At 32.9% G+C, this 23370-nt stretch overlaps 2 protein-coding genes across 4 annotated transcripts in view; one reads left to right on the top strand and one right to left on the bottom strand.

The window, feature by feature from the left end:
• LOC107704372 (iron-sulfur cluster co-chaperone protein HscB, mitochondrial-like) overlaps nucleotides 1-13249 on the bottom strand; it is a 62627-nt gene extending 49378 nt beyond the window's left edge. Inside the window, exons 1-7 of one of the 3 annotated variants that reach the window (XM_016507285.1) lie at nucleotides 12874-13249; nucleotides 12480-12576; nucleotides 10543-10632; nucleotides 8409-8553; nucleotides 8164-8211; nucleotides 7958-8022; nucleotides 5905-5994 (exon numbers count right to left, since the gene is read on the bottom strand). In XM_016507285.1, the coding sequence (XP_016362771.1) occupies nucleotides 5953-5994; nucleotides 7958-8022; nucleotides 8164-8211; nucleotides 8409-8553; nucleotides 10543-10632; nucleotides 12480-12576; nucleotides 12874-13202 (816 nt within the window). In that variant the 5' untranslated portion in view covers nucleotides 13203-13249 and the 3' untranslated portion in view covers nucleotides 5905-5952. Of the gene's footprint in view, nucleotides 1-5904; nucleotides 5995-7795; nucleotides 8023-8163; nucleotides 8212-8408; nucleotides 8554-10542; nucleotides 10633-12479; nucleotides 12577-12873 lie in introns of those variants that run through there. The other 2 variants (XR_001635952.1, XM_016507293.1) reach the window with 2 other exon arrangements.
• Nucleotides 13250-13803: 554 nt separating this feature from the next.
• The window catches only part of LOC107653214 (serine/threonine-protein kinase Chk2-like), a 14926-nt gene continuing 5359 nt past the window's right edge, over nucleotides 13804-23370 (top strand). Inside the window, exons 1-9 of the mRNA XM_016439886.1 lie at nucleotides 13804-13939; nucleotides 15357-15647; nucleotides 16407-16531; nucleotides 16761-16893; nucleotides 19821-19911; nucleotides 20116-20212; nucleotides 22032-22085; nucleotides 22160-22224; nucleotides 22479-22578. Coding sequence (XP_016295372.1) covers nucleotides 15383-15647; nucleotides 16407-16531; nucleotides 16761-16893; nucleotides 19821-19911; nucleotides 20116-20212; nucleotides 22032-22085; nucleotides 22160-22224; nucleotides 22479-22578 — 930 coding nt within the window. The 5' untranslated portion in view covers nucleotides 13804-13939; nucleotides 15357-15382. The remainder of the gene's footprint in view (nucleotides 13940-15356; nucleotides 15648-16406; nucleotides 16532-16760; nucleotides 16894-19820; nucleotides 19912-20115; nucleotides 20213-22031; nucleotides 22086-22159; nucleotides 22225-22478; nucleotides 22579-23370) is intronic.

Below are 23370 nucleotides of genomic sequence, written 5' to 3'. Positions count from 1 at the left end.
GAATATTATTCACAAAGATTGAGCAGCTCCGAGCTTCCTAGTTCTCAGCTTGAGCAATTCTAGGTGTGATTATATTTAAAATTTAAAGACAAAAAAAGAAATGGCTTCTCATGAGATGACTCCGAACACGGAGTTAATGAGTGCAACAGTATTCAGATTATTTAAAACTGCATTATTAGTATTCTATCTTATTCTATTTTCTATGTTTCAACTCATGTTTTTGCAACTGTTCATGAGTCAATCTCACAAAAACTGTCATGAATATGTTCAGGTCACATTTAACCCCAAAATCATTAAAAAATAACAAACACACACACATTGTAATCAAAGAAAATTGATTCGCTATTCAATAAATGAAAATAAATTCAACATATTTCTGTTTTTTTTCCCTATATTTTTAAAATGGGGATTATCATTGGAATCTCGTAAGACAGTATTTTTTAAAGTATAACAATTTTATTTTTTATTTCGTATTTTTTATTTTTTTTTTTGCAATTTCCATATTTTTTTCATTTGGGGTTGTCATTAGATACTCATTAATGCAATAGAGTGTTTTTAGTGTAAAACTTTTTTTTTTTGTAATTTTCTTTTTTTTTCTCAATAGGTATTGTCATTGGAGTCTAAATGTGTACATTTTTAAATGTAAAACTATTTTATTTTTATTTCGTTTTTGTGATTTTCACTTTTTTCAATAGGGATTGTCATTAGATTCTCACTACTGTCATACAGTATTTTTCAATGTTAAGCAATTTAATTTTTATTTTTTAAATTTTTATTTAATTTAATTTTTATTTATTTATTTTGCCTGTTGTCATTTTCACAATTTTAATAGGGACATTAAGGGTCATTAGATCCTCATTACTGTTACACAGTATTCTTGATGTGAAACAATTTCATTTTTTTTTTATTTTATATGAATTTTATTTATTTATTTATTTGTAACTTCCATATTTTTTCACAAAATTAACAAAAAAAATTTATTCTCATTACTGTTCTACAGTATTTTAGTATCTAGAATTTAGAATAAATTTTATTCATTTCTTTCTTATTTATTTGTAATTTCCTTTTTTTTCCAAAAGGGATTGTCATTAGATTCTCATTATGATAATACATTATTTTTTATTTGAAATTATTTATTTATTGTAATTTCCATATTTTTTTCAATAGGTGTTGTCATTAGTTTTCCATTACTATAACACAGTTTTTATTTTTACATTTTTTTTTATAGTTTTTATTTATCACTTTAAATCAACAAAGGCAAAACAACAAATATAACCACTTTACCTTTTTTCACATTTCAGGAATATGAAAATATGCACAACTGATATGCATTAAAACTGTAAATGTGTTATTAAAAATAGGCTTGATTTCTTAATAAAGTGTAATTTTAGGAGCACAGTGTGACCTGGACATGTTTTCAACAGGTTTTGTGGGATTTAACCTAACATGTGAAGCAGAATATCATATGTTGTTGTTTTTTACACATTCATCTTGAGTCAAACCGTTCTGGGAAGGATTAAAATAGCAGATCTGCATGCAGTATTAATGACTTAATGAAGAGCATCAGACAGTACGAGTTAAACACTTCTGAGGGTAAATATCTCATTAGCATTTGTAAGGTTACACAAGGAGGATCCTTCAAAGATGAGTAATCATGCAGCACTCTATCTGAACACAGCACACAGACAATCCATGCTGATCATGCTTTATAATCTAAACTCATATCTGCTTGTCTGAATACTGGTATATTTGGGTTATGCACTTTAGTGAACCTAGTGACGCTGGAGCCACACGCAGCTCAATCCCAAAAAAAGAACTTGATCAAAAGTGACACTGCAAGCTAACAATGATATATGAGCAGGTCCAGAGGGAATCCACACAATATTCCACATTTGTTGCACTGATTGAGGAAGAAAACCTGGGGAATTGATTTAGATGCGTTCAAATTTGTTAAACGCTCCTGAGAGTAATCCTCTCTGAGGTCAGAAACATTAATGCATCTGTGGATACTTGGTTAACGCATTGGTCCAACTGTGACACATTTTTAACAAGATGTTACTTACAAATGGCTGTGCCATTAAAACGGATGCATTTCCGGTATGTCATGTCATCTGATGACTAACTTTAACTATCGCATCACCATGATCGTAGATTACCTGAAAGAAAAAAAGAGTGTATGCAAAAGAGAGAGCACTTAAAGGGATAGTTCACCCAATAGTTTTGGATAGGATAGGATAGTTTTGTCATCTACTATACAATGGAAGTCAATGGCTCCCATCAGCTGTTTGGATACCAATATGCTTCAAAATAACCGAAAAAGACTTAGGGCCAAGCAATAATAAAAAAAATAAAACCATCTCGAGATTAAAGTCATTATAATACGAGATTAAACTCATTTTAAAAATGTCGAAATAAAATGTTGAGAATAAAGTCATTAAATTATGAGAAAAAAGTCGTTAAATTTCGAGAAACAAAAAGTCGAGATAAAATGTTGAGAATAAAGTCATTAAATTACGAGAAAAAAGTCATTACATTTCAAGAAAAATCTTGTTAAATTTCAAGAAAAATTACGAAATAAAATGTTGAGAATAAAGTCATTACATTACGAGAAAAAAGTCGTAAAATTTAGAGAAAAAAATGTCGAAATAAAATGTTGAGAAAAGTCATTAAATTACGAGAGAAAAAAGTCGTTACATTTCGAGAAAAAAACCTCGAGATAAAATGTTGAGAATAAAGTCATTAAATTATAAGAGAAAAAGTCGTTACATTTCGAGGAAAAAGTCTAAATAAAATGTTGAAAATAAACTCATTTACGAGAAAAAAAGTTGTTGTGTTTCAAGAAAAAAAGTCATTAAATTTAGAGAAAAAAGTCGTGAATAAACACACTCGTGTCATTAATTTCATCTCGTTGGACAGAGTCAAATCATGTCAGCAGTGGCGTAGGTTGGAGAGTAATGCGCAGGGACGTGGCGTGTGATGCGATCGACTAGGGTTCATAACCATCTTTAGCCGAACTCGCTTTTCTGCCTTTTCTCATCCATATCCGATATCACATATCACGGACGGACGGACGGACGGACAGATAGACAGATAGACAGATAGATAGATAGATAGATAGATAGATAGATAGATAGATAGATAGGCCACTGGTTGACACTGTACTCTTAAAAATAAAGCTTCGTTTTTGGTATCAGTGGTTCCATGAAGAACCTTTAACATTGATGAAACAAAAGATTGTACATAATGGAAAAAGGTTCTTCAGATTATTAAAATATTCTTTAAACTAAGAAAAAAATAGTTTTTAAAGAACTGTTCACTTAACGGTTCTTTGGGAAACCAAAAATTGGTTCTTCTTTGGCATTGCTGTGAAAACCCCTTCTGGAATCTTTATTTTTAAGAATGTAGTTGAGCAAAAACACTTCACCTTTAAACCTTTTAAACTCACCCTCATTTAAGAACATGCGTTCTTGCCCATTTTCCTTAACACTAGTTTCCCCACCAGTGAAGGTTTATCTTATTTTCCTCTTCCCAGATGCACCCTCTATTTTTTACATATCCTTTTTTTCTTTCAAACCCAATTTCAGAGTGTATGTGGAGACAGCAGTGGCTTCAGAACTGGTCGATCATGTTTTCCCATTAATTTGGCAGAGCTGGAGATGCCTTCCGATTACAGGATGAATAATAATCAGATTGCCACATTTTCCCTCCCGTCCTCTCTCTGTCTCTCGTCTGTGGTTTAATTCACATGTATTAAGGAAATATCGTCTCTTGCGATGAAGACTTAGAAACGTGACGCTGTCATTCTTGACTTAATAAACAAACAAGTCAAGTCCTGTTTTCAGCGGGACGTCCACAAGGCAATGCTCCAGTGGCGTTACATGGATTTAAACTGAAGATTAAATGCAAACTGGCATGTCTAAGCTGTTTTTCTAACCTCCAATGAATTTTCTGTCCTTGTTTCTTTGCCTTTGAGATGAGATGATGCAGCTGAAGTTTCACTTTATAATGGTCATTTCTACAGTGGCAGCTTAGACAAAGCTGGGTTCAAAACTGCAAAGTCACCGTGATCTAAATGGGCTTTGTTTGGACACCAAAAAAGTCAGTGGTTCTTGAATTTGCAAATTATGCCGCCGCTTTGCTACAGTGGTTGCTAGGGCATTTCTATGCAGTTGCTAAGGAGTTGTGACTAGCTGGCATTGTTCTTAGTCATAACCTATTCCTAAACTTTTGTCTATACACTAAAAATATTCTGTTAAATTTACAGGAAAAAATGGGAACTGTGTTTTCCAGAAATTCTTAGTAAAAAAATCTGGTGACAATATCCAGTATTACGGGATGGCATATTGGTACCTATATTTTGAGATTTGAACTTTTCACTTTGTATTCTTTTTTTTTTCTTTTTTTAAATTAAATTATTAAAATGTAGTGCATAATAGCACCATTTGTTCATTGGCCTAGGGTTAATATTTTTAACTAAAACTATTAAAAATATTTTTTGTCAATTGAAATGAAATAAAATAAAATATAAATAGACCACAAAATTCAACTAAACAAAGCTTTACAGTAATAAAAACATTTTTTAACAAAGAAAGCTAAAAATAAAATATAAATAAACAAAATGAAAAAATAAGCTAAACAAAATTAACTTAAATGAGTTTAACCTGAATCACCAAAATTATGGAAATAAACTAAAAATGAAATAAAAACAAATTAAACCTAAATATTAAATAAATAAATAATCCGATATTATGTGATGGCATATTGGTGCCTGTATATTTTACTACTTATAACTTAGAATATTTTATTAAGTGATGTAATATATCATATAATATTATTATTATACCTTAAAATAATACCTTAAAAACCCTAATGCACATTACTGATAACAAAAATGAGAAGAAGCAAAATTATGTCATGTGTGAATTATAATTATATCTGATGTGTCACATAGGGACATGATATAGTATTATATGAAATTATATAGTCATTCGTATAGTTTTATTTGCCAAAAAAATAATAATTTGACAGTATTTTTACTGTAAAATTACATATAATGTGATGTTAAAGTTAAACCATTTACAATTTTTCACTGTATATATGGTAATGTGACTAATTTCATGTGCAGTTTTTATAGTCTTTTATATGTGAATCATATCTCATGTGTCATGTAAGGAAATGTCCTTTTCCTGTTTTCACCATAAAGAAAGAAAAAAAGAAAGAAAGAAAGAAAGGTATTTTACCATAAAATTATGTGTAATGCAATGTTAAACCATTTACAGTTTTCATGGTATATATCGTTTTCTGTAAAAATTACAAACATTTTTACAGTGTATGGGTTCAAGTCCTTTCTCAAGTCCGTCGTCTGCCAAGTGAAGCTTAGAAGTACGATCAATTTGAAAATTATTTCTCAACAAGCTTCAGTGATTTGACGCATCCCACAACCCACAAAACCATAAGTGTGAGCAATAGTGAAATGTGACTTAGTGAACACAACTAATCAACTGTGTGCAATCACTGATTGTGAAGTGAAAGAAAAAGCACAAAACTGAAGATTTGTAACCGATTTTCCATCATAAGAGAACTAAAAACCATGCATTTCTATACAGATTTAAATCAAAGTGTCAAAACAAAGTAATTTAAGATCTACCCAAATGATGCTCTTCATACATAAGAATATATAACAAGCATTTCATAAACACGACTTGCAGCCGTTGAGGGGTTTTCTACAGTCTCCATAGTGAGGTGACATGCTTTCCCCTACAGCTCAGCGGAGGCATTTTCAGAAATCAAAGTGTCAAAACAAAGTAATTTAAGATCTACCCAAATGATGCTCTTCATACATAAGAATATATAACAAGCGTTTCATAAACACGACTTGCAGCCGTTGAGGGGTTTTCTACAGTCTCCATAGTGAGGTGACATGCTTCCCCCTACAGCTCAGCGGAGGCATTTTCAGCTCCAGCATGCACACACCTTGATCCTGTCTCCCTGACGCTGCCTTTCACACAAACACACACATTCATAAATCCAGAATCGATAAGTGTGTTATGATGTAATTTAATTCATACCACACCATAAGCGACTGTACAAACTGACGCAATAAAGAAATGTTGACAAAGTGCTATCTAATAAGAGACTGTGTTTCCAAAGTAATGCCATCATCTAGCACAAATCCAGCTCCAATTACAATTTAATGAATCAGCCCACATTAGAGAGAATAAGACGCATTTATCACAAAGCGCGCTGCAGAGATTGCAAGTCTAGTAGTAGCATTAAAGATTCAAACAGGGATCGGGCTAAATGAATCTTGTTGTCTTGCACAGTTTTGTTTTATAACTAGAGTTTCATCATTTTGTGGGTTTCCTGTTTTCTCTGTTCTCCCAAAAGGACAGACCTAAATAAACGTGGCATCAGCCAATCACAGTTTGACACTGAACGCAGAAGTATTGTCTTGGGAAAGTCACACATAGTTTATGAAATGACATCTAAAAGATTGTTTGCATGTGTTATCAGCAGCGTTTGCTAATGCAAGCATCACAATTATTATTGCTCACACTTAGGATTGAGTTTTGAACTAATTAATAACCTAATAATTTATTACAATTATTCAAATTAAAGAATTCAAATTTAGTGCACATGAGCACAATTTGTGCAACAGCATAGGATTATCATTGTTAACTATATATACATACATACATACATACATATATATTTATATATATATGTGTGTGTGTGTGTGTGTGTGTGTGTGTGTGTGTGTGTGTGTGTGTTGTTAACTGAAATAAAATCTAAATATTAGATGCAAAAAGTTAAACTAAACAAGACTTTACAGTATTAAAACATTTTTGTTAATTGAAACATAGCTGAAATAAACTATCAGTATTATATATAAAAATAAAATAAAACAGAACTTAACTGTACTTTTAAGTTTAACTTAAGTTAACTTAAGATTCATCAAAATTACTAACTGGAACTAAACTAAAACTGAACTAAAACTAAAATAATGAAATTAAACTACACAACTTTTTAGTATTTTAGTATTTTAACTTTGAAACAAAGCTAACATTTTTTTTCTTTTAGCTATGCTGCAACTTAGTAACTGAAATAAGTTTAAGTTGAATCATCAAAATTACTAAAATGGAAATAAATAAACCTAAACTGAACTAAAACAAAGTAAAATAAAAATAAATTCAATCAAAATAGTAATAAAATAATGGAATATAAATATTACATGACAAAATTAAACTAAACAAGCTTAACTATATTAAATATTATATTTTTGTTCATTGAAATAAAGCTGAAATAAACTAAAATAAAATATTACATAAAAATACTTAAGCTGAATCACCATAATTAATAACTGAAAATCAAATAAATCTGAACTAAATAACTAAAACTAAACTATAACTGAGAAAAAATAAATAAATTAAACCTAAACAGTAAAATAAATAAATAAATAAAATGAATTCATTAATTAAAAACTAAAACAGAAAATATTAAAATTACTTCTAAATATTAAATACATATTAAATATAAAAATGTAATCATGCATCTTGGTCGAAAGGTGTGCTGTTACTCATGTAAGCCAAAACATGCAAAAAAAAATCCCTTTAAGTTAGATTGCAGGATACACCAGAGTTATACAGTATCAACAGACCATAATACTTTGTGCTCTTTTGAATTAGTCCAGTAAGAAATGACCCAAAAACCCTAACAATGCCATAGCAACCAATGCTACCACTGTAGCATCACAGAGGTGAGTTTTGCACATGTAAGCATTGCTTTTGACAAAAGATTAAAATAATGTACTTTATTTAGATACCAACAATAATCCAACAAATACACACCATTAACAATAAATATACTACTATAAAAACTTCAGAGCACAAGCGTGAATCTTTCACTGAGCTGGACTACAATTTTCCCCTCAGCAACCCTCTGTAATTCTGTCTTTTACCTTCTCCTCTATATTTGTGAAGTACTTCATTTGGGCCAGGAGCTCTTTGGCGGTCAGCAGATCCCCTGTGAAAAGAGACTCGTGAGGCAAACACAAAAACAGCTGTTTGCCACTCGCATGCCATGGAAATGTGCGTGCAACCAGCCTTGGCGCTGAATTTCTGTCAAATTTGGGAGGTTGTGAGGAGGAGACAGAGAGAAAAATACCTTTGTTCAGAGATGAATTCATCCGTTCAGTCAAGTCTTTCAGTTTCTCTGATCAAAGGAAGTAAAATACAGTATATCAACAGCACGAATAAGAAAACATAAAACCACAGGACCTTGAACTTTCTGATGGAATGAATCTAGGGCCACAAACGGTCACATCAATAAGCTGCGAGCGACATGAGTGGGTGCAGAGCAATATTTCAACAATCACTTCCGGTTGGAGCTTTTCTTTCAGGCCTACACACCTCGCACAGACCGCCCGATAGCGCTGACCTCATCTTGGCTCCGCGTCTCTGCGAGGCTCTCATTGATCTCCAGGACCTCTAGGAGAAACGCGGGGTCCGCGGCGGCATCCGTTCCTTCCTCCAGCAAAACCCCTCGCAGCTCCAGTTGCAGCAGAACATGCAGGTTACACAGGGTAAGCAGCTACTAAAACAGAACTCTGTAACATTCAGTAGATCAGTTAAAGTGCCTATTTTTAAGTTAGCGCCCACAGATAAACTCAACCTATTTTTCTATACATGTCAAAGTGTAAAAATACAGAACATGGCAACAGCTGATATTACTGTATATATACTGTAAAGCGGTTGCAAAATCTATTTGGGCACTTAAACATTTCTGAATGTTACTTTATTTGATTCTAGATTGCTAAATCATTTGCACTGCAAGAGCTCACTTCATTTTTCTTCAATTTTAGCTGAATGTATTTTAATAATCTGGTGTGAATGTGATTTTTAAAAATGTTTTTCTATTTTAATATATTTAAAATTGTATTTATTTATTTATATCTTTTATTTTATTTTTGTATTGTGCATTTTATTTCTTTTATATATTTTATTTATTTCTGTAATGCAAAGCTGAATTTTCAGCATTATTACTCCAGTTTTCAGTGTCACATGATCCTTCAGAAACCATTATAATATGCTCATTTGGTCCTTATTATTACTTTTTTTTTTTTCAAGGTTGAAAGCAGTTTTCCTGCTAAAATTTTTGTGGAATATTTTTGTTGATACACTACCATTCAAAAGTTTGGAGTAAGTCAAATTAAAAAAATAAATAAATACAATTTTGGATGCATTAAATTTATTAAAAGTTACAGTAAACACCTTTATAATGTTACAAAAGATTTCTATTTTAAATAAATGTACTTCTTTGTGGAATGTCTTTTTACTGTTTTGTACTGTAAAGTATGTGGTAATTCAGATTGTATTTGCTAAAAAACATAATTTTGACAATATTTCATAGTAAAATTACATTTAATGCATGTTAAGCCTTCTGCAATTCAAATTTTAACTGTATGTTAACTTACAATCCAAAAAAATGCTGGGTGTTTTGACCCAGCGCTTGGGTTAAATGTTTTTACCCAGCCTTTTGGGTAGTTTTATTTAATTCTATTGTTCAAAAATTACTATATGGCTGTCTTAAAATGAACCCAAAATATGTTGTAAATTAAAAATCAGACACATAATTACTAGAGGCATCAGCAATAATCAAAACATGAACATTTATTAATAAGCAATTTAAAAAATAATATTATTTAATTACTATTTATTCAACTTATGAATAATTGTTCATTTCCAACCTAATTTGGGTTCATTTTAAGCAAGAAATATAGCAATTTTTAAGCAATAGTTGAGTTAAATATAACTACCCAGAAGGCTGGGTTAAACATTTAACCCAACCGCTGGGTCAAAACAACCCAATTGGAGCATGTTTTTAGCCCAGCATTTTTTAGATTGCAAGTTAACTTACCATATACAGTTAAAATTTGATAAAGGCTGGGTTAAACATTTAACCCAACCGCTGGGTCAAAACAACCCAATTGGAGCATGTTTTTAGCCCAGCATTTTTTAGATTGCAAGTTAACTTACCATATACAGTTAAAATTTGATTTGTAAAAGTTTTAAGACATGTAGAGTTAATGTGGAGTGTAGTTAAAAGGTTTTTACTTCATTTTTCGTAAAAAAAAAATGTTGTTTTTTTCCTGACATTTTTAGTCTTGTTTTATTATTTAAAAACATATTTTAACTTACCATATACAGTTAAAATTTGATTTGTAAAAGTTTTAAGACATGTAGAGTTAATGTGGAGTGTAGTTAAAAGGTTTTTACTTCATTTTTCGTAAAAAAAAAAATGTTGTTTTTTTCCTGACATTTTTAGTCTTGTTTTATTATTTCAAAACATATTTTTGTGAAATGTCCTACTTGAATGTGTTGGTGCTTCTTTCTTTAAAAGTACATGGTACTTCATTTGATATTCTGTCTGATATATAATGCACATACTGTCTTTAAATTTTAGTGTGGCTTATGCGTCCAAAGTTTTCTGGGGTCACTGTATAAAACCTACAGCTGCCATATGCACAACTAAACAAATAATTACCATGTAGACGGCCCGACTCAGAGGTTTCTGCAGCGTTCTGTAGGCACTGTTCACCAGAGCTGATTGTTCTTCTGAATATTCCTGCTCTTTCTGTAAATAGGATCAGACCACAAAGTCATTCCAAATTAAAGTCATTCTTCTTACAGGCTACAAAAACAATTTCAACAGCCCCTAAAGGCACAAATCGCACAAAGCTCCAAAGCATAAAGCAACCTGAAGAATACTGTGATTGTGGTTTTATGAAGTAACAAAAGAAGTGTTATACAAAAAGAGTCTTACTCTGCCCAAGTTTTCTAACTTTTCCAAACGTTATATAATTACGTACTGTCGTCACATTTATTTTAAGATATCATGACATGTTCTTTGTTTGTGGTAAGGAATTCCTCTTGGGAATGAGCAGAATTGTCAAAAAAAATGAAACCCCAGCAATGCTGATAATTGCGTCGGGTTTTTTTCCCTGAAGGATCTGGCTGTGTGGGTGGACGCAGAGGGTCTGAGCTATGATGGGAGGTGTCAGGTGGAATAAGAGGTGAGAAAGCACAGAAATGACTTGCAGAGGAGAAACATTTTCAGTTGTCAAAGTTGCCAAAGCCTAGAGAATCAACATCTGGCTTGCTGTTGCTGTCAGGAAACCCAACTGGTCTCGCAAAGCATGAACCAATCACCAAAGAACTGTCTGCTGTCTTATAGGAACGATGATAAGCTGCATACCCTTTACCTGAGCATCTAAATAGATATGGACAAGGGATACTGAGAGTGTGCTACTGCAATTTTGATATATAATGCAAAGCAAAAGGGTTAGAAGGTGAATCTGAAATAACAAAACGGTCAAGAATATGTAACACTGAGTCACATGTCACAACAAAATAAAAAATAAAAATTATAAATATTATTTATAAATAATATAAATAGTTTCATCATAGTGGTCATTATTAATTGTATGCCAATTTAAATAATTAAAAATGTATTTAAAAATAACGGAAATTACAAAAAAGCATATGTGTTTTTGTGTGTGTGTGTGTGTGTGTGTGTGTACAATGCAGTAAAAAGATGTAAAACATTAATACTGTGAAATTTTATAACAATTCAAATTAGCTGTTTTCTATTTTATTATACGTTTTAAAATGTAATTTATTTCTGTGACTGCAAAGTTTGGTTTTTGGCAGAATTTTCAATAAATATTCAATTATTATCAACGTTGAAAACAGTAGTTTAATATTTCTGTGTGAATTGCGATACATTTTTTTAATCAGGGTTCAAAGTTTTGTAATTTATTTGTTATAGAAATCTTTTGTAGCATCATAAATATCTTTACTGAAAATTTTGATCAACTGAATGAGCCCTTGCGTTAAATAAATAAATAATATTAATTTTAAAAAACCTTACTGGTCCCAAACTTTCAAGCAATAAAATGTCTGTGTAGGCCTATATGTGTGTGTGCGTGTGTGTGTGTGTGTGTGTGTTATACCTAAATATGCTTTCATGAAATTCACCCTGGAAGACAAAACCTTGGGTAACAAACTTACATACTTTCTATCTTTATTCTTCTGTATATTGTTGGTAACTAACAATGAAGTTTGTAATACAAACTATTATTAACTTAGAAAAATGTGCAAAAAATATATAAAACAAGAACTAGTGCTCTTAAAGATTTACAGTTTAGCCATAATATTTTGCTATCCCTTTAATTTACCATTTGAACTCATATTATAGATGAAAACGAAAGTCCATCAAGTAAATCACTAATATTTGCTCATAACTGGTATGGCCACCATATACTTTGCATTCCTACAGTATCTTTCAGCGCCGTTATGAGATATAAAACCAAACCAATAAACTGCATCTCAAAATAAATGCTCGTCCACTCAACATCACACTGTTAATAGTGCTGTGTGAAGTATGGAATATAACCAATTTTGTTTAATATAGTCCATTACCGATGATTTCTGGCTGAAGTTGTCAGGATGGAGAGATCTTTGCAGCTCCACATATCTTTTCTGAAGTTTCTGGGTGTCCAAAGAAAATTTTTGTTCACTGAGGAAAGATCAACATATTCAGTTACATATATGCTATAATGTGATTATGAATTATGAAGTTGAAAGCTGAAAGATATATAGTACAACTGTATCTGTCTGATCATGTAACAACTACTGTATCATATATACTGTATATATTAACAATGGTCTGGCTTTTAAGTAAATAAAGTAAGGAAGGAATACAACTTTTTGGAAGCTCAGGACCAAGAAGCCAGAAAATATCATCCGTGAATCCATAAATGATGCGTTCATAACAATAACAGCGATCTTTAAACTATACCTCCACTTAACTCACCAGTTCAAGATGTCAAAATAATTCGTCTTGTCATCAGGAGGTTGGATCACGTTACAGGATGAACAGAAAAATAATTCAGCAGAAGATCCGCATTTCCAGCAGAGTCTGTTGACTGTGCCAGTGCTGAACGAGTTCAGAGACAAGTGTCCTTTAACTGCTTTACAGTGAAAAACACCGTTAATGTCTTTCCTGTAAGAGCTGACAGCTCTTCCTGAAGCGAAACACGGAAGTAAGACGAAGTTAAGAAGTTGTCCGTTTGATATACATTTGTTTGCATGTTTAAATCCGTGAGGTGCTAACAAAAATCGGAGTTTGTATAGCGTTATCATGGTCACCCACAGAACAAAATCGGGTTTATGGAATGTTAGCGCGCTACTTCCTGTCAGGAACACCAGAAATGTTGTCAAAATAAAAGTTTTATTTTTAAAACACTTCAACGTATTTATTTGACTTTTTATTGGTTTGTGGTTATCAATGAATAATGGCTGCAATTACTAGAGTGAGACAGGGTCTATTATTGTTTGCTATCGAGGAACTTTATAACAACAAAAATATGCTTTAAATAAGTAAAACACAACATTAACCCAAAGTTAACTATATTTGTACGAAACAGTTACTTTCCCTCCCACATTAAAAATAGTAAAAAATAAAAATAAAAAAATGTTTGTACCCTGTGTGTTTTACAACGGAAGTTATTGCGTTTATTTTTCTGAATGTTATCTATTTACTACACTTGTATGTGTTCTTAATTTTAACAGCAATTAATGATAAATGCTATATTGCGAATTGCTGTTGATAATGTAATAATAATAATAATAATCCTTAAAATAACTAACAGCATAAAAAAATGTATGTATATCTACATATATAATAAATTAACATGGAATGTTTTATAAACTACATTTCCCATGAGCCTCTACTCAGGCTTCTGATTGGCTGAATGATGTAATGGGAAGTTCATTGATGGAAACGAGTGGCTTTTCCCGGCAGATTTGACGAGCAGCTCACGCGGCCTGATAACCCACTTCTGCAAGTTTGCTACTTTTAAAAACAGCACTTGGTTAAGGTATGCAATAGGATATGATATTGAAAAGCACCATTAGATGATCTGACGGACATGTGGATTTCTATCAATGATTATTTCTGATGAAAAAAGCAACAACCCGTTTCCTCGATCGTTAAAAGTGCAGCTGTGCTTTGCAAAAATAGCAAAAGAAAATAGACATGCCTTATCTAATCTATTTGGTTCTTCAGTCTGTTTTCTTATCAAGTTTCATTTGATTGCATTGGTGTCTGTGGTGCATGAAATTAGTCCGACCTAAATGCCCTCAGAAACTGAACTTGGAAAGGTCACATGATGTAAAAGCAAATAATTTTCTTTCAAAGCACATGATTTATGCACATATGTCAATTATGTGTCAGTAATTTCTCCTGGAATTTAATAATATCATATAAGAATTGTTTACTATACTGCAAATATAAAGAAAAGTTTTTTCCAAGTGGATTTATAAAGAATCGCACCGTTAATCTCTTGTTTTTAATAAGCCCATTAAAAATAGATTTTAAAACGAGTGAATTTGTTGTACTCATATTCTCTTATTTAGTCTTCCATTCATTCATTTTATCCATTTACATTATTTTTTGATTGTAGGGTCAAAATTATAGGAGCTATGAGATGCTAGACATTAAGGTCTGGATTCACAGACAGGGTTTAGACTAAGCCAGGATTAGGCCATAGTTCAATTGGGACATTTAAGTCATTTTTTATAAATGTGCCTTACAAAAAACATTACTGGTGGCCCTCTTGAGACAAAACAAAGGCATTGATATATTTTAAGATCAATCAGTGCAAGTTTCTTTCAGTTGAAACAGCTCAGACTTACATTTTAGTCTGGGACTAGGTTTAAGCTTTGTCTGTGAAACCGGGGGTATAGGACCCAAAATTCAGCAAAAAAATTATGTGCAAAAAAAAAAAACTGTTACATGCTAAAAGATGCAATTAAAACGTATGACGATGCATTAAAAATCCTCTGGTAAATGGAATTAGCGTAGGTATAATATAAATATAAAACATAAAATATGACATAATACTTTTAAAGCCATGAAGCACTGCAAAAACTCTTGGATACAGTTTTCAAAATAGCATAGCATGTACTGTATGCAGTGCACTTTGCTGTCACGAGAAAGCCTGGAAATATCAGGAATATTTTAAAAGCATAATTCTAGGCCTAAAAAAATCGTGACAATTTCTGTAGTGAGCAGGTTTGAAACTACAATATTTAATTGGCAAAAATTATAAATGTATTTTTCCTTGCACAAACAACTAGAAATCACATGCAACACGTTGACAATGTAACATGCATACTGCTGTTTGAAACATTAATCATTATAGTGTATACTGTGCAAAATTATGTGAGCTGTAAGATGACGTTTTGGGCTTTATACAGCTATTGACTGTTGTTGATATTTTGTTAATTTTTCAGTGTGTACCTCCAGAGTAAAAAACATCATGTCTGAGGAACCTGGACCCAGTGGTCAGTCCCAATCCCACAGTCAATCCCAGACCCAGTCCCAAACACAATCCCAGCCTGGATCCAGCTCCTCGTCCGCCCCAACATCATCAAGCCAGGGCTCTTCCTCAGGCTCAGGGACTCTAAGTTCTGTAGATACAGTACCGGTCCAGGAACTGCAGTCTATTCCTGAAGACGAGGAGGAAGTCCAGCCTCAGGTGTGGGGCCGCATCATCCCCTTGGTGCATGGATTGAGTGTGCTCAGTTAAGTGTATTATCTTCCTTGATTTAAGAAAGTAAGTGACAAGATACTGTTTGTGCAAGGTGTCCCAATAAGGACATGACATAGCGATTCGTAACTACACTGTTTACTTGGTGCAAACTACACCTATCAGTAATTCAAAACCAGAAGTTTATCTGCTTAGCAAAGCATTCCCACCTTTAAAAGAGCTTAAGTGCTTTAAATTACATTTTAGCCTCCCATTTCTGATTATACACACCCTTAAACACTTACATTTTAGGTTAAATTTTAGTTGTTGTTTTTGTGACATTATGCCACAAATACTGTCATTAGAGCTTGCATTAAAAAAAAAAACAGTTATGAGATTGTTGAGCTATTATTGTATAACAGGAATATGGCTGGTGTTGTTTTAGTATTATTTACTATTATAGCATTTATTGATATTTTTGAATTAGCTTTTATTTTTGTATTTTCCGCTTTCACTTTAGTGTAAGTAATATTATTATGTGCTTTTGTCATTTTTATTAGTTTTTGTTTTAAATCTATTTAGCTTTAATTGTTTTTTTTATAATTATTAGTTCTTCAGCTTAAACTGCTTTTATTTCAGTTAGTAGTCAACAAGTAGGCAACATTTCTCATTTTTATGTAGGTTTTGTAAGTTTAGGTTTTCATCTAATATTTTTTATTTTTATTTCAAGTTTATTTCAACCAACGAAAATCATATTTAACAGGTTTATTTAACAATAACAGTACTCAATATGGCTTTTTTTTATGTTTTCCAGATTGTGTCGAAAACCAGTATGTCTTTGGAAGGGACGGCGCATGCGATTACACTTTCACCAACCCCATTGTAACACAGTCGACACATTTCAAGGCGTACAGCAAGAAGCACTTTAGGATTTTTAGGGTAAGACCAACATTGAGTTGCTCTTCCTAAAACTAGTTTTTAATCAAATAAAACATCAAATGATTTCTTTTTGTAACTTTTTGTAAAAAAAAAAAAAAGTTTTCATTTTAAACCTTGTTATGAGGCAATGTCACTCTCTGAACACATTAATCATGGCTGACTGAAAAGCATATTTCTACATCAGGTCTAACTCAACACTTGGCCTGTTTTACTTTTACTTCTGTTCCAGGATGAGAATCTCGTCTACGTCGAGGACCTCAGTGGTAACGGCACATATGTGGACGACGAGAAAATAGGAAACGGGAAGCAAAGACTTCTTAGCAATAACTCTGTTATTGCCCTTGCAGAACAAAAACATCAAGGTTAGTCATCTAGGTGAAATTTTTTCAAGAGTTTCTGAAATGTAAACTACAGTTCATACAATAAATCACCATTGTGACGTTATTTTTGCATTCAAATGAAAGAGTATAGTGTCTAGCGTAGGGCTGGGCAATATAGCTAAAAAATGTATCAACGATATATTGTTTCATATCGTTCGGTATCGATAATTATTGACATTTTTTATAACCCTTTTTAAAACAAAGAGCAATCGACATTTTTTTATTATTATTATTTAACCACTGTATTTTTAATTTACCCAATTTATTAAGACTGGAAACTTTTGGCTTGTCTCCGGAGGCCACAGGAGGGCGCAATGAGCAAAATAAGGCAGTGTATTAAATTGTCAATGCAATGAAATAACTGTCCATAAAAAAACGTGCATAACGTCTAAATTAACATGTATAAATCAAATATAATTTCGTAAATTGCATAAACAATTATATGGAAGTCCTAAGAGGCCATGGATTATTAATTTTTTTTCTTTCTTCTTTTGTCGTGATAACGACGTCATTATCTGGTGATCTCGACATAACGAAAGTTGTTTTCTCGTTATCAGCCTACATTAAAATCTGTCATATAAACTGGTCTCTTCATTAGAAATGAGCCTACTGATTGCCACCATTGATGGACAAAATTTTTTAATAATATTAAAAATATCTGTATGACATTATATTCTGCCGTTCTTCCCTGTTGTACTGAATATCTATACTTTTCAAATGATCATATTGAAGTTAGAAATTCAAATATTGTGACAAAATTAATTTTGTAGGGTGCCACAAGTTTGTTAAAATTTCCAAAGGGTGCCGCGACTAAAAAAAGGTTGGGAAACACTGCTCTAAGTTACAAAACTGTGCCAGCAGGTGGCACTATAGACCTGAATATAACTGATGGGGTGTTGTATACTGTATATCCACTTTACTGTACGCCTTTGGGACAGAATAAGGACCTTCTTCGTGATTGCTATAATTTGTGCAGTATTGTACATTACTGACATTTAATTCATTCATAAATGTTAAATGCTTGAATCAATATGATTATTTTGTCTATCGTTAAGTTCTTGCTAGATGCGTGACTCATCACAGTTTCACCACCGCATAGCGTTCCGTGTCATAAACGAACTGCTTATTAAAACCTGTTGACGTCACTGTATTCTGTTTGCACCTCTATCTTTATTTGTGCATCTCTGAAGTAGGCCTACATGATTGCTAGTTAATAAGCGGGGATGTTGTGTTTATCTAGGATGCGCTTCAATGACATATTTGTAATGTGCATCTTTTCCTTATTTTTTGTTAATCATTAAATGTATATTGATAAGAAATGTGATTTATATATGTAAAGTGTAGCCTATAGGCTAATTTAATTAAGTGATGTTCTACAGTGTTGTAATCTTTTGTATTTTCTACATTTCTTTGTGGAAACCACACACACACACACACTCCTTTCAAACAGCATCCCAAGCTTGTAACGCACATGATATCAGTCACAGCATATCCTCTATGACTACTAAAAATGACATTCTATATAATTTTATTTCAAATAAAAGGAAAATAAAGTGAGTTGAATCTAAGCAACTCTAAAAGATTTTAGAATAGTTCTCTGCATCCTTCTGAAGGGGCTCCGCCTGTGTTTGCGGTGTTGCTTTATGAATTAATTAAATGTCAGTAATGATCAATACTGCACAAATTATAGCGATCATGAAGAAGGTCCTTATTCTGTCCCAAACGTGTACAGTAAAGTGGATATACAGTATACAACACCCCATCAGTTATATTCAGGTCTATAGTGCCACCTGTTGGCGCAGATTTTTTACTTAGAGAACAACTTTTGTTATGTCGAGATCACGAGAAAATTAAGTCGTAATAACGAGAAAACAACTTTTGTTATGTCGTGATCACGAGAAAATTAAGTCGTAATAACGAGAAAACAACTTTTGTTATGTCGTGATCACGAGAAAATTAAGTCGTGATAACGAAAAAACAACTTTCGTTATGTCCAGATCACAAGAAAATATTAAGCTGTGATCACAAGAAAACAACTTATGTCGAGATCACGAGATAATTAAGTCGTTATCACGACAAAACAAGAAAGAAAAACATTTTTATAATCCGTGGCCTCTTAGGACTTCCGTACAATTATGAACAAAACAGCATCATGTATTTATGCATTGCTTAATACAAAGAGCCGAAGCGCCGTTCACATAGATTGCATTTAAAAACATAAGAGACGCAGTAAAATGGAAGAAACCTTCACAAATTCGCGACATGTTTTCTAAAAGTTTAAACTTTTTTTAACTTTGCATGGCTACATCTCTTGTGTGAGACGTGAGTGCAGCAGTCATATTTGTCCGTCTAAAAAATGCGCTGACTGTGTTCTGTGTGAACGGCTTGATTTCGGTTTTAACCTAATTAAGATCTTCTCCGCATTGAGCTTCTATATTTCTCTAATATTTTGAATGCATAATGCAGCAGCGGCGCATCTCGTGGGCTAGACTAACAAAACATTAAAATGCAACAACGTCACTTACATCATCACCGCATCTCGTGCGCCACTAATAAGGCTCCCGGAAGCACACATAACATTCGATTGCACCATTTTTGCATTCAAATGCAATTTTTTTATTTTATTTTTTTTTGACTACCATTCATTCTTTATTCACAATCTCCTCATCACAGACAGGCACAGCACTCATTTCAGCATGTGTTCGTGGGCTGTCTGCGTCACTCATAGCACGTGCCTATATCGTGCACGATATCGAACAATTTTTCTATCGTTATCGAAGAAGGTGTACTGTCGATAAATACCGATACCGTTTTATCGCCCAGACCTAGTCTAGCGGCTTTCAAGGTCTAAAAGGACAAAAAAAATTGTAGCTCTGAACTCTAATTTGATTGGTTCTTTTTTTCCACAGTTTTTATGTTCATCGATAAGATGGGGGACGATCAACCAAACCTTCCTTTAGAGTTCAGCAAAAAATATCACATAGCACGAAAGATTGCAACGTAAGTGAACTTCTCATTTTCAGAAACCTTCAAAATATCATTACTGAGTTACTCTAAGCTTCATTATGCGTTTATGGTCCTAGCAGATATTTCTTACCACACTGATGCTTCCTGCACAATATTGTTGTATTTGATTATTGTGTACATTTGTTTTTGCAGTTTATTGTACTTAGCCCAAAAACCTCTGTTTGTGTTTTCTGACAGAGGCGTCTGTGGTGAAGTTAAGCTTGCCATTGAAAAGGAAACCTGTAAAAAAGTTGCTCTGAAAACTATAAACAAACACGACTTCCCATCAATAGGGGTAAGAACTGGGTGTATGTATAGATTATTATAAAATATGCATAGTGCTGCTTATGATACACATCGTTTCATACTGTTTATAATACTTTAATGCCTTATAGTCCACATTGAGCAGTGCAAAAAGATATTTAGCAATGATATTAAAGATCAGCCAGTTTATTTTAACCTGAATATATTTTATCAAAAGTACAGTATAAACAGTAATATTGTGAAAATGACTGCTTTCTGTTTTGATATATTAAAATGTAATTTATTCCTTCGATCAAAGCTGAATTTTCAGCATCATTACTCAGTGTCACATGAGCCTTCAGGAATCAGTCTTAATATGCTGATTTGCTGCTCTTGAAAACAGTTTTTTAATACTTTTCTGGAAACTGATACTTTTTTTTAATCAATTTAATCAGTGCTCGCTGGTTAATACAATTTTCAAATAATGCTACATCTGCCCTTTGTTGTTTATGATGAGAGAATTTGCAAGAGCTGAATTCAGTCCGCACGCTAAACAACAAAACTCCGCTGTTTCAGCGATGACCTAATCTAAACGCCTCTGATTGGCCATTGCATTCATAAGCTCAATATAATTGTTTGTGATTGGTTATAACGTCACGTAACCAATCATTGGTTATAACGCCAACACTGTAAAAACGAGGAAAAAGAAATATAATGTAACAAATAAGCCCTAATATTAATTGGATAGTTTTACTAGCCATATAATAATCTGACTAATCTCTGATAATATCTCTGACTATCGTCGATACACGATACTATCGTCTATAGGCACAACCCTAATTTGAAGGTAATGATTTGTTTTTGCTGTGATACTTAGGGTGCTTTCACACCTGGCCCGTTGTTTCGGAACATGGCGCGTTTCCCCCCTTAGCTCGGTTCGCTGGAGCATATGTGAACACGGCAATCGTGCTCGGATCCGCGACAAAACAATCGGTCCGAGATTGCCTGAACGAGGTGGTCTCGGCTCAATTGAAAACGATCTCTGGTTCAGTTGTAGTGAGAAAGCAAGTAACACGGCAATCGCGCCCAGATCCGCGCCAAAACAATCGGTCCGAGATTGCCTGAACGAGGTGGTCTCGGCTCAATTGAAAACGAACTCTGGTTCAGTTGTAGTGAGAAAGCAATCCGATCTAACGGACCAACGAACCAGGCTATATCACAATGTATGATGGGTAATTACGTAAATTCCGTGAAAAGCATTAGCTTTGTTGTTTTGCTAATACCTCAAAATGAACCTGTGAATGTCTGTGGGTGAGCACGTCTTCGCCCAAATGAAAGCGCACTTTTTCATTTTATAATGCCCTTTTATTGCTCTTCTTCGTAGTAGGTGCATTTTAAAAATGTTTTCCCGATGAATCCTGGACTCCAGAATTAATATAACGACAGCTACAAAAAAAACAACAATAAGCCCGCGAAGCTGCTGTCGTTCCATCCTGACGGATGACAGCCTTGACAGCTAAGTGGAATCCCGGAAAATAAACCGTGGAACTTTGACCAGTGAGAGAACCGTTTACTCGCGTGTGACTTGTATTAACAAATTTGGTCCGTTTACAAACTTTGCCGTGTGAAAGCGAACTATTACATTGTAATAATTTAAATCCCTGTTTCGGAACAAAGCAATCGATCTACAGGTGTGAAAGTTGTTTTCAATTTAGAAAATGTTGGTGTTTTGAGAAACCTATTTCATGAGAATTACTATTAGGTGATGTGTATCCATTAAAAAAAGACGTATAATGCTTTAGGATTTTGTCCATACACACTAATGTTTAAAATTACTCATACCTGATTCATTTTGTGTTTGTGTTCTACAGACGGCCACACGAAATGCAGAACGGGAAATTGAAATTTTAAAGAAAATTGATCATGTAAGTCATGAATGAGTCTTTAAATGCTACAGAGCTATAGATAAAACATCTCATCGTATTTCTCGTCCCTGCAGCCATGCCTGATCAAGACAGAAGATTTCTACCAGACAGAAGATTCTTACTACATTGTTTTGGAGTAGTAAGTTCCTGTGGTGTTTTGTTGGAGAATAGTTAGCAACATGAACTCGCAGGCCGAATTAACTTAAGTACAGATTATTTCTATCTGTATTTGTATTTTTAGATCCTTTAAAGAAAAGTTGGCGTGAGTTACTAGACAAGGAAGCACTGCATATTCTTACCTGTTCTACACAATTTTCAGTCTTTTTTTTTTTTTACAAATGTTTTAAACATGTTTTTTGATGAATTATTTCATTTTCTCTGTGCTGTGAATAGTGTTGAAGGAGGAGAGCTGTTTGGCAGGATCAAGGCCAAGAAACAGCTGGAGGAAGAAATCGCCAAACTCTACTTTTATCAAATGCTCAGGGCTGTGGAGGTACGTCTTTATGAGAGATGCTTCAAACGGTGTCTTCCTCTAAATGTGTTTTTTAAATGAGCACAAGCATGAACCTGCACTGCTTACCCATAGACAGTCAAACCGTTCAAATCAGTCAACTGACCATTTAGAATGGAGAAAGACGGCTTTGTAGTACCATGTTGAAATGGCAACTACCGTTCAAAATGTCAGTTAAAAAATCGTTTTTGAAAAAAGTCTCATATTCTGCATTTAAAGTAAATATAATAAAAATAGGAATATTGTGAAATATTATTACAATTTAAGTTTTTATTTTTAAGAAAAAAAACCTTAATGACCCCAAACTTTTGAACTTTTTTATTGAGTATGTCTAATGGTTACTAGAAAGTTGAAAGTTTTTTTTGTTTGTTTTTTTTGGTTGATATCTTTTTTTAATCATTATTTTTATGTTGTGGCTGATAACCTATAAATGTCATTATTATAAAACTATACTATTTGGTTTAAAAAAAGAAATACTCTAACTGCATTTATATAAAAATACAATAAAAATAGGAATATTGTGAAATATTATTACAATTTAAAATAACTGTTTTCTGTTTGAATACATTTTAAAATGCAAGTTATTCCTTGAATAAATTCATAATTTCAGCAAAGCTGAATTTTCAGCATTATTACTCCAGTCTTCAGCATCACGTGATCCTTCAGAAATTATTCTAATGTGCTTTCCAACATTGTAGTGGCATTGATAATATCAACATTGATTATAATAAGAAATGTTTCTTGAGCAAATCATCATATAAATTATTTCTGAAG

This window comes from Sinocyclocheilus anshuiensis, unplaced genomic scaffold, assembly GCF_001515605.1.
Source record: "Sinocyclocheilus anshuiensis isolate Anshui unplaced genomic scaffold, SAMN03320099.WGS_v1.1 scaffold117, whole genome shotgun sequence".
Taxonomy (NCBI): Eukaryota; Metazoa; Chordata; class Actinopteri; order Cypriniformes; family Cyprinidae; genus Sinocyclocheilus; species Sinocyclocheilus anshuiensis.
This window is presented reverse-complemented; position numbering and strand designations above follow the sequence as displayed.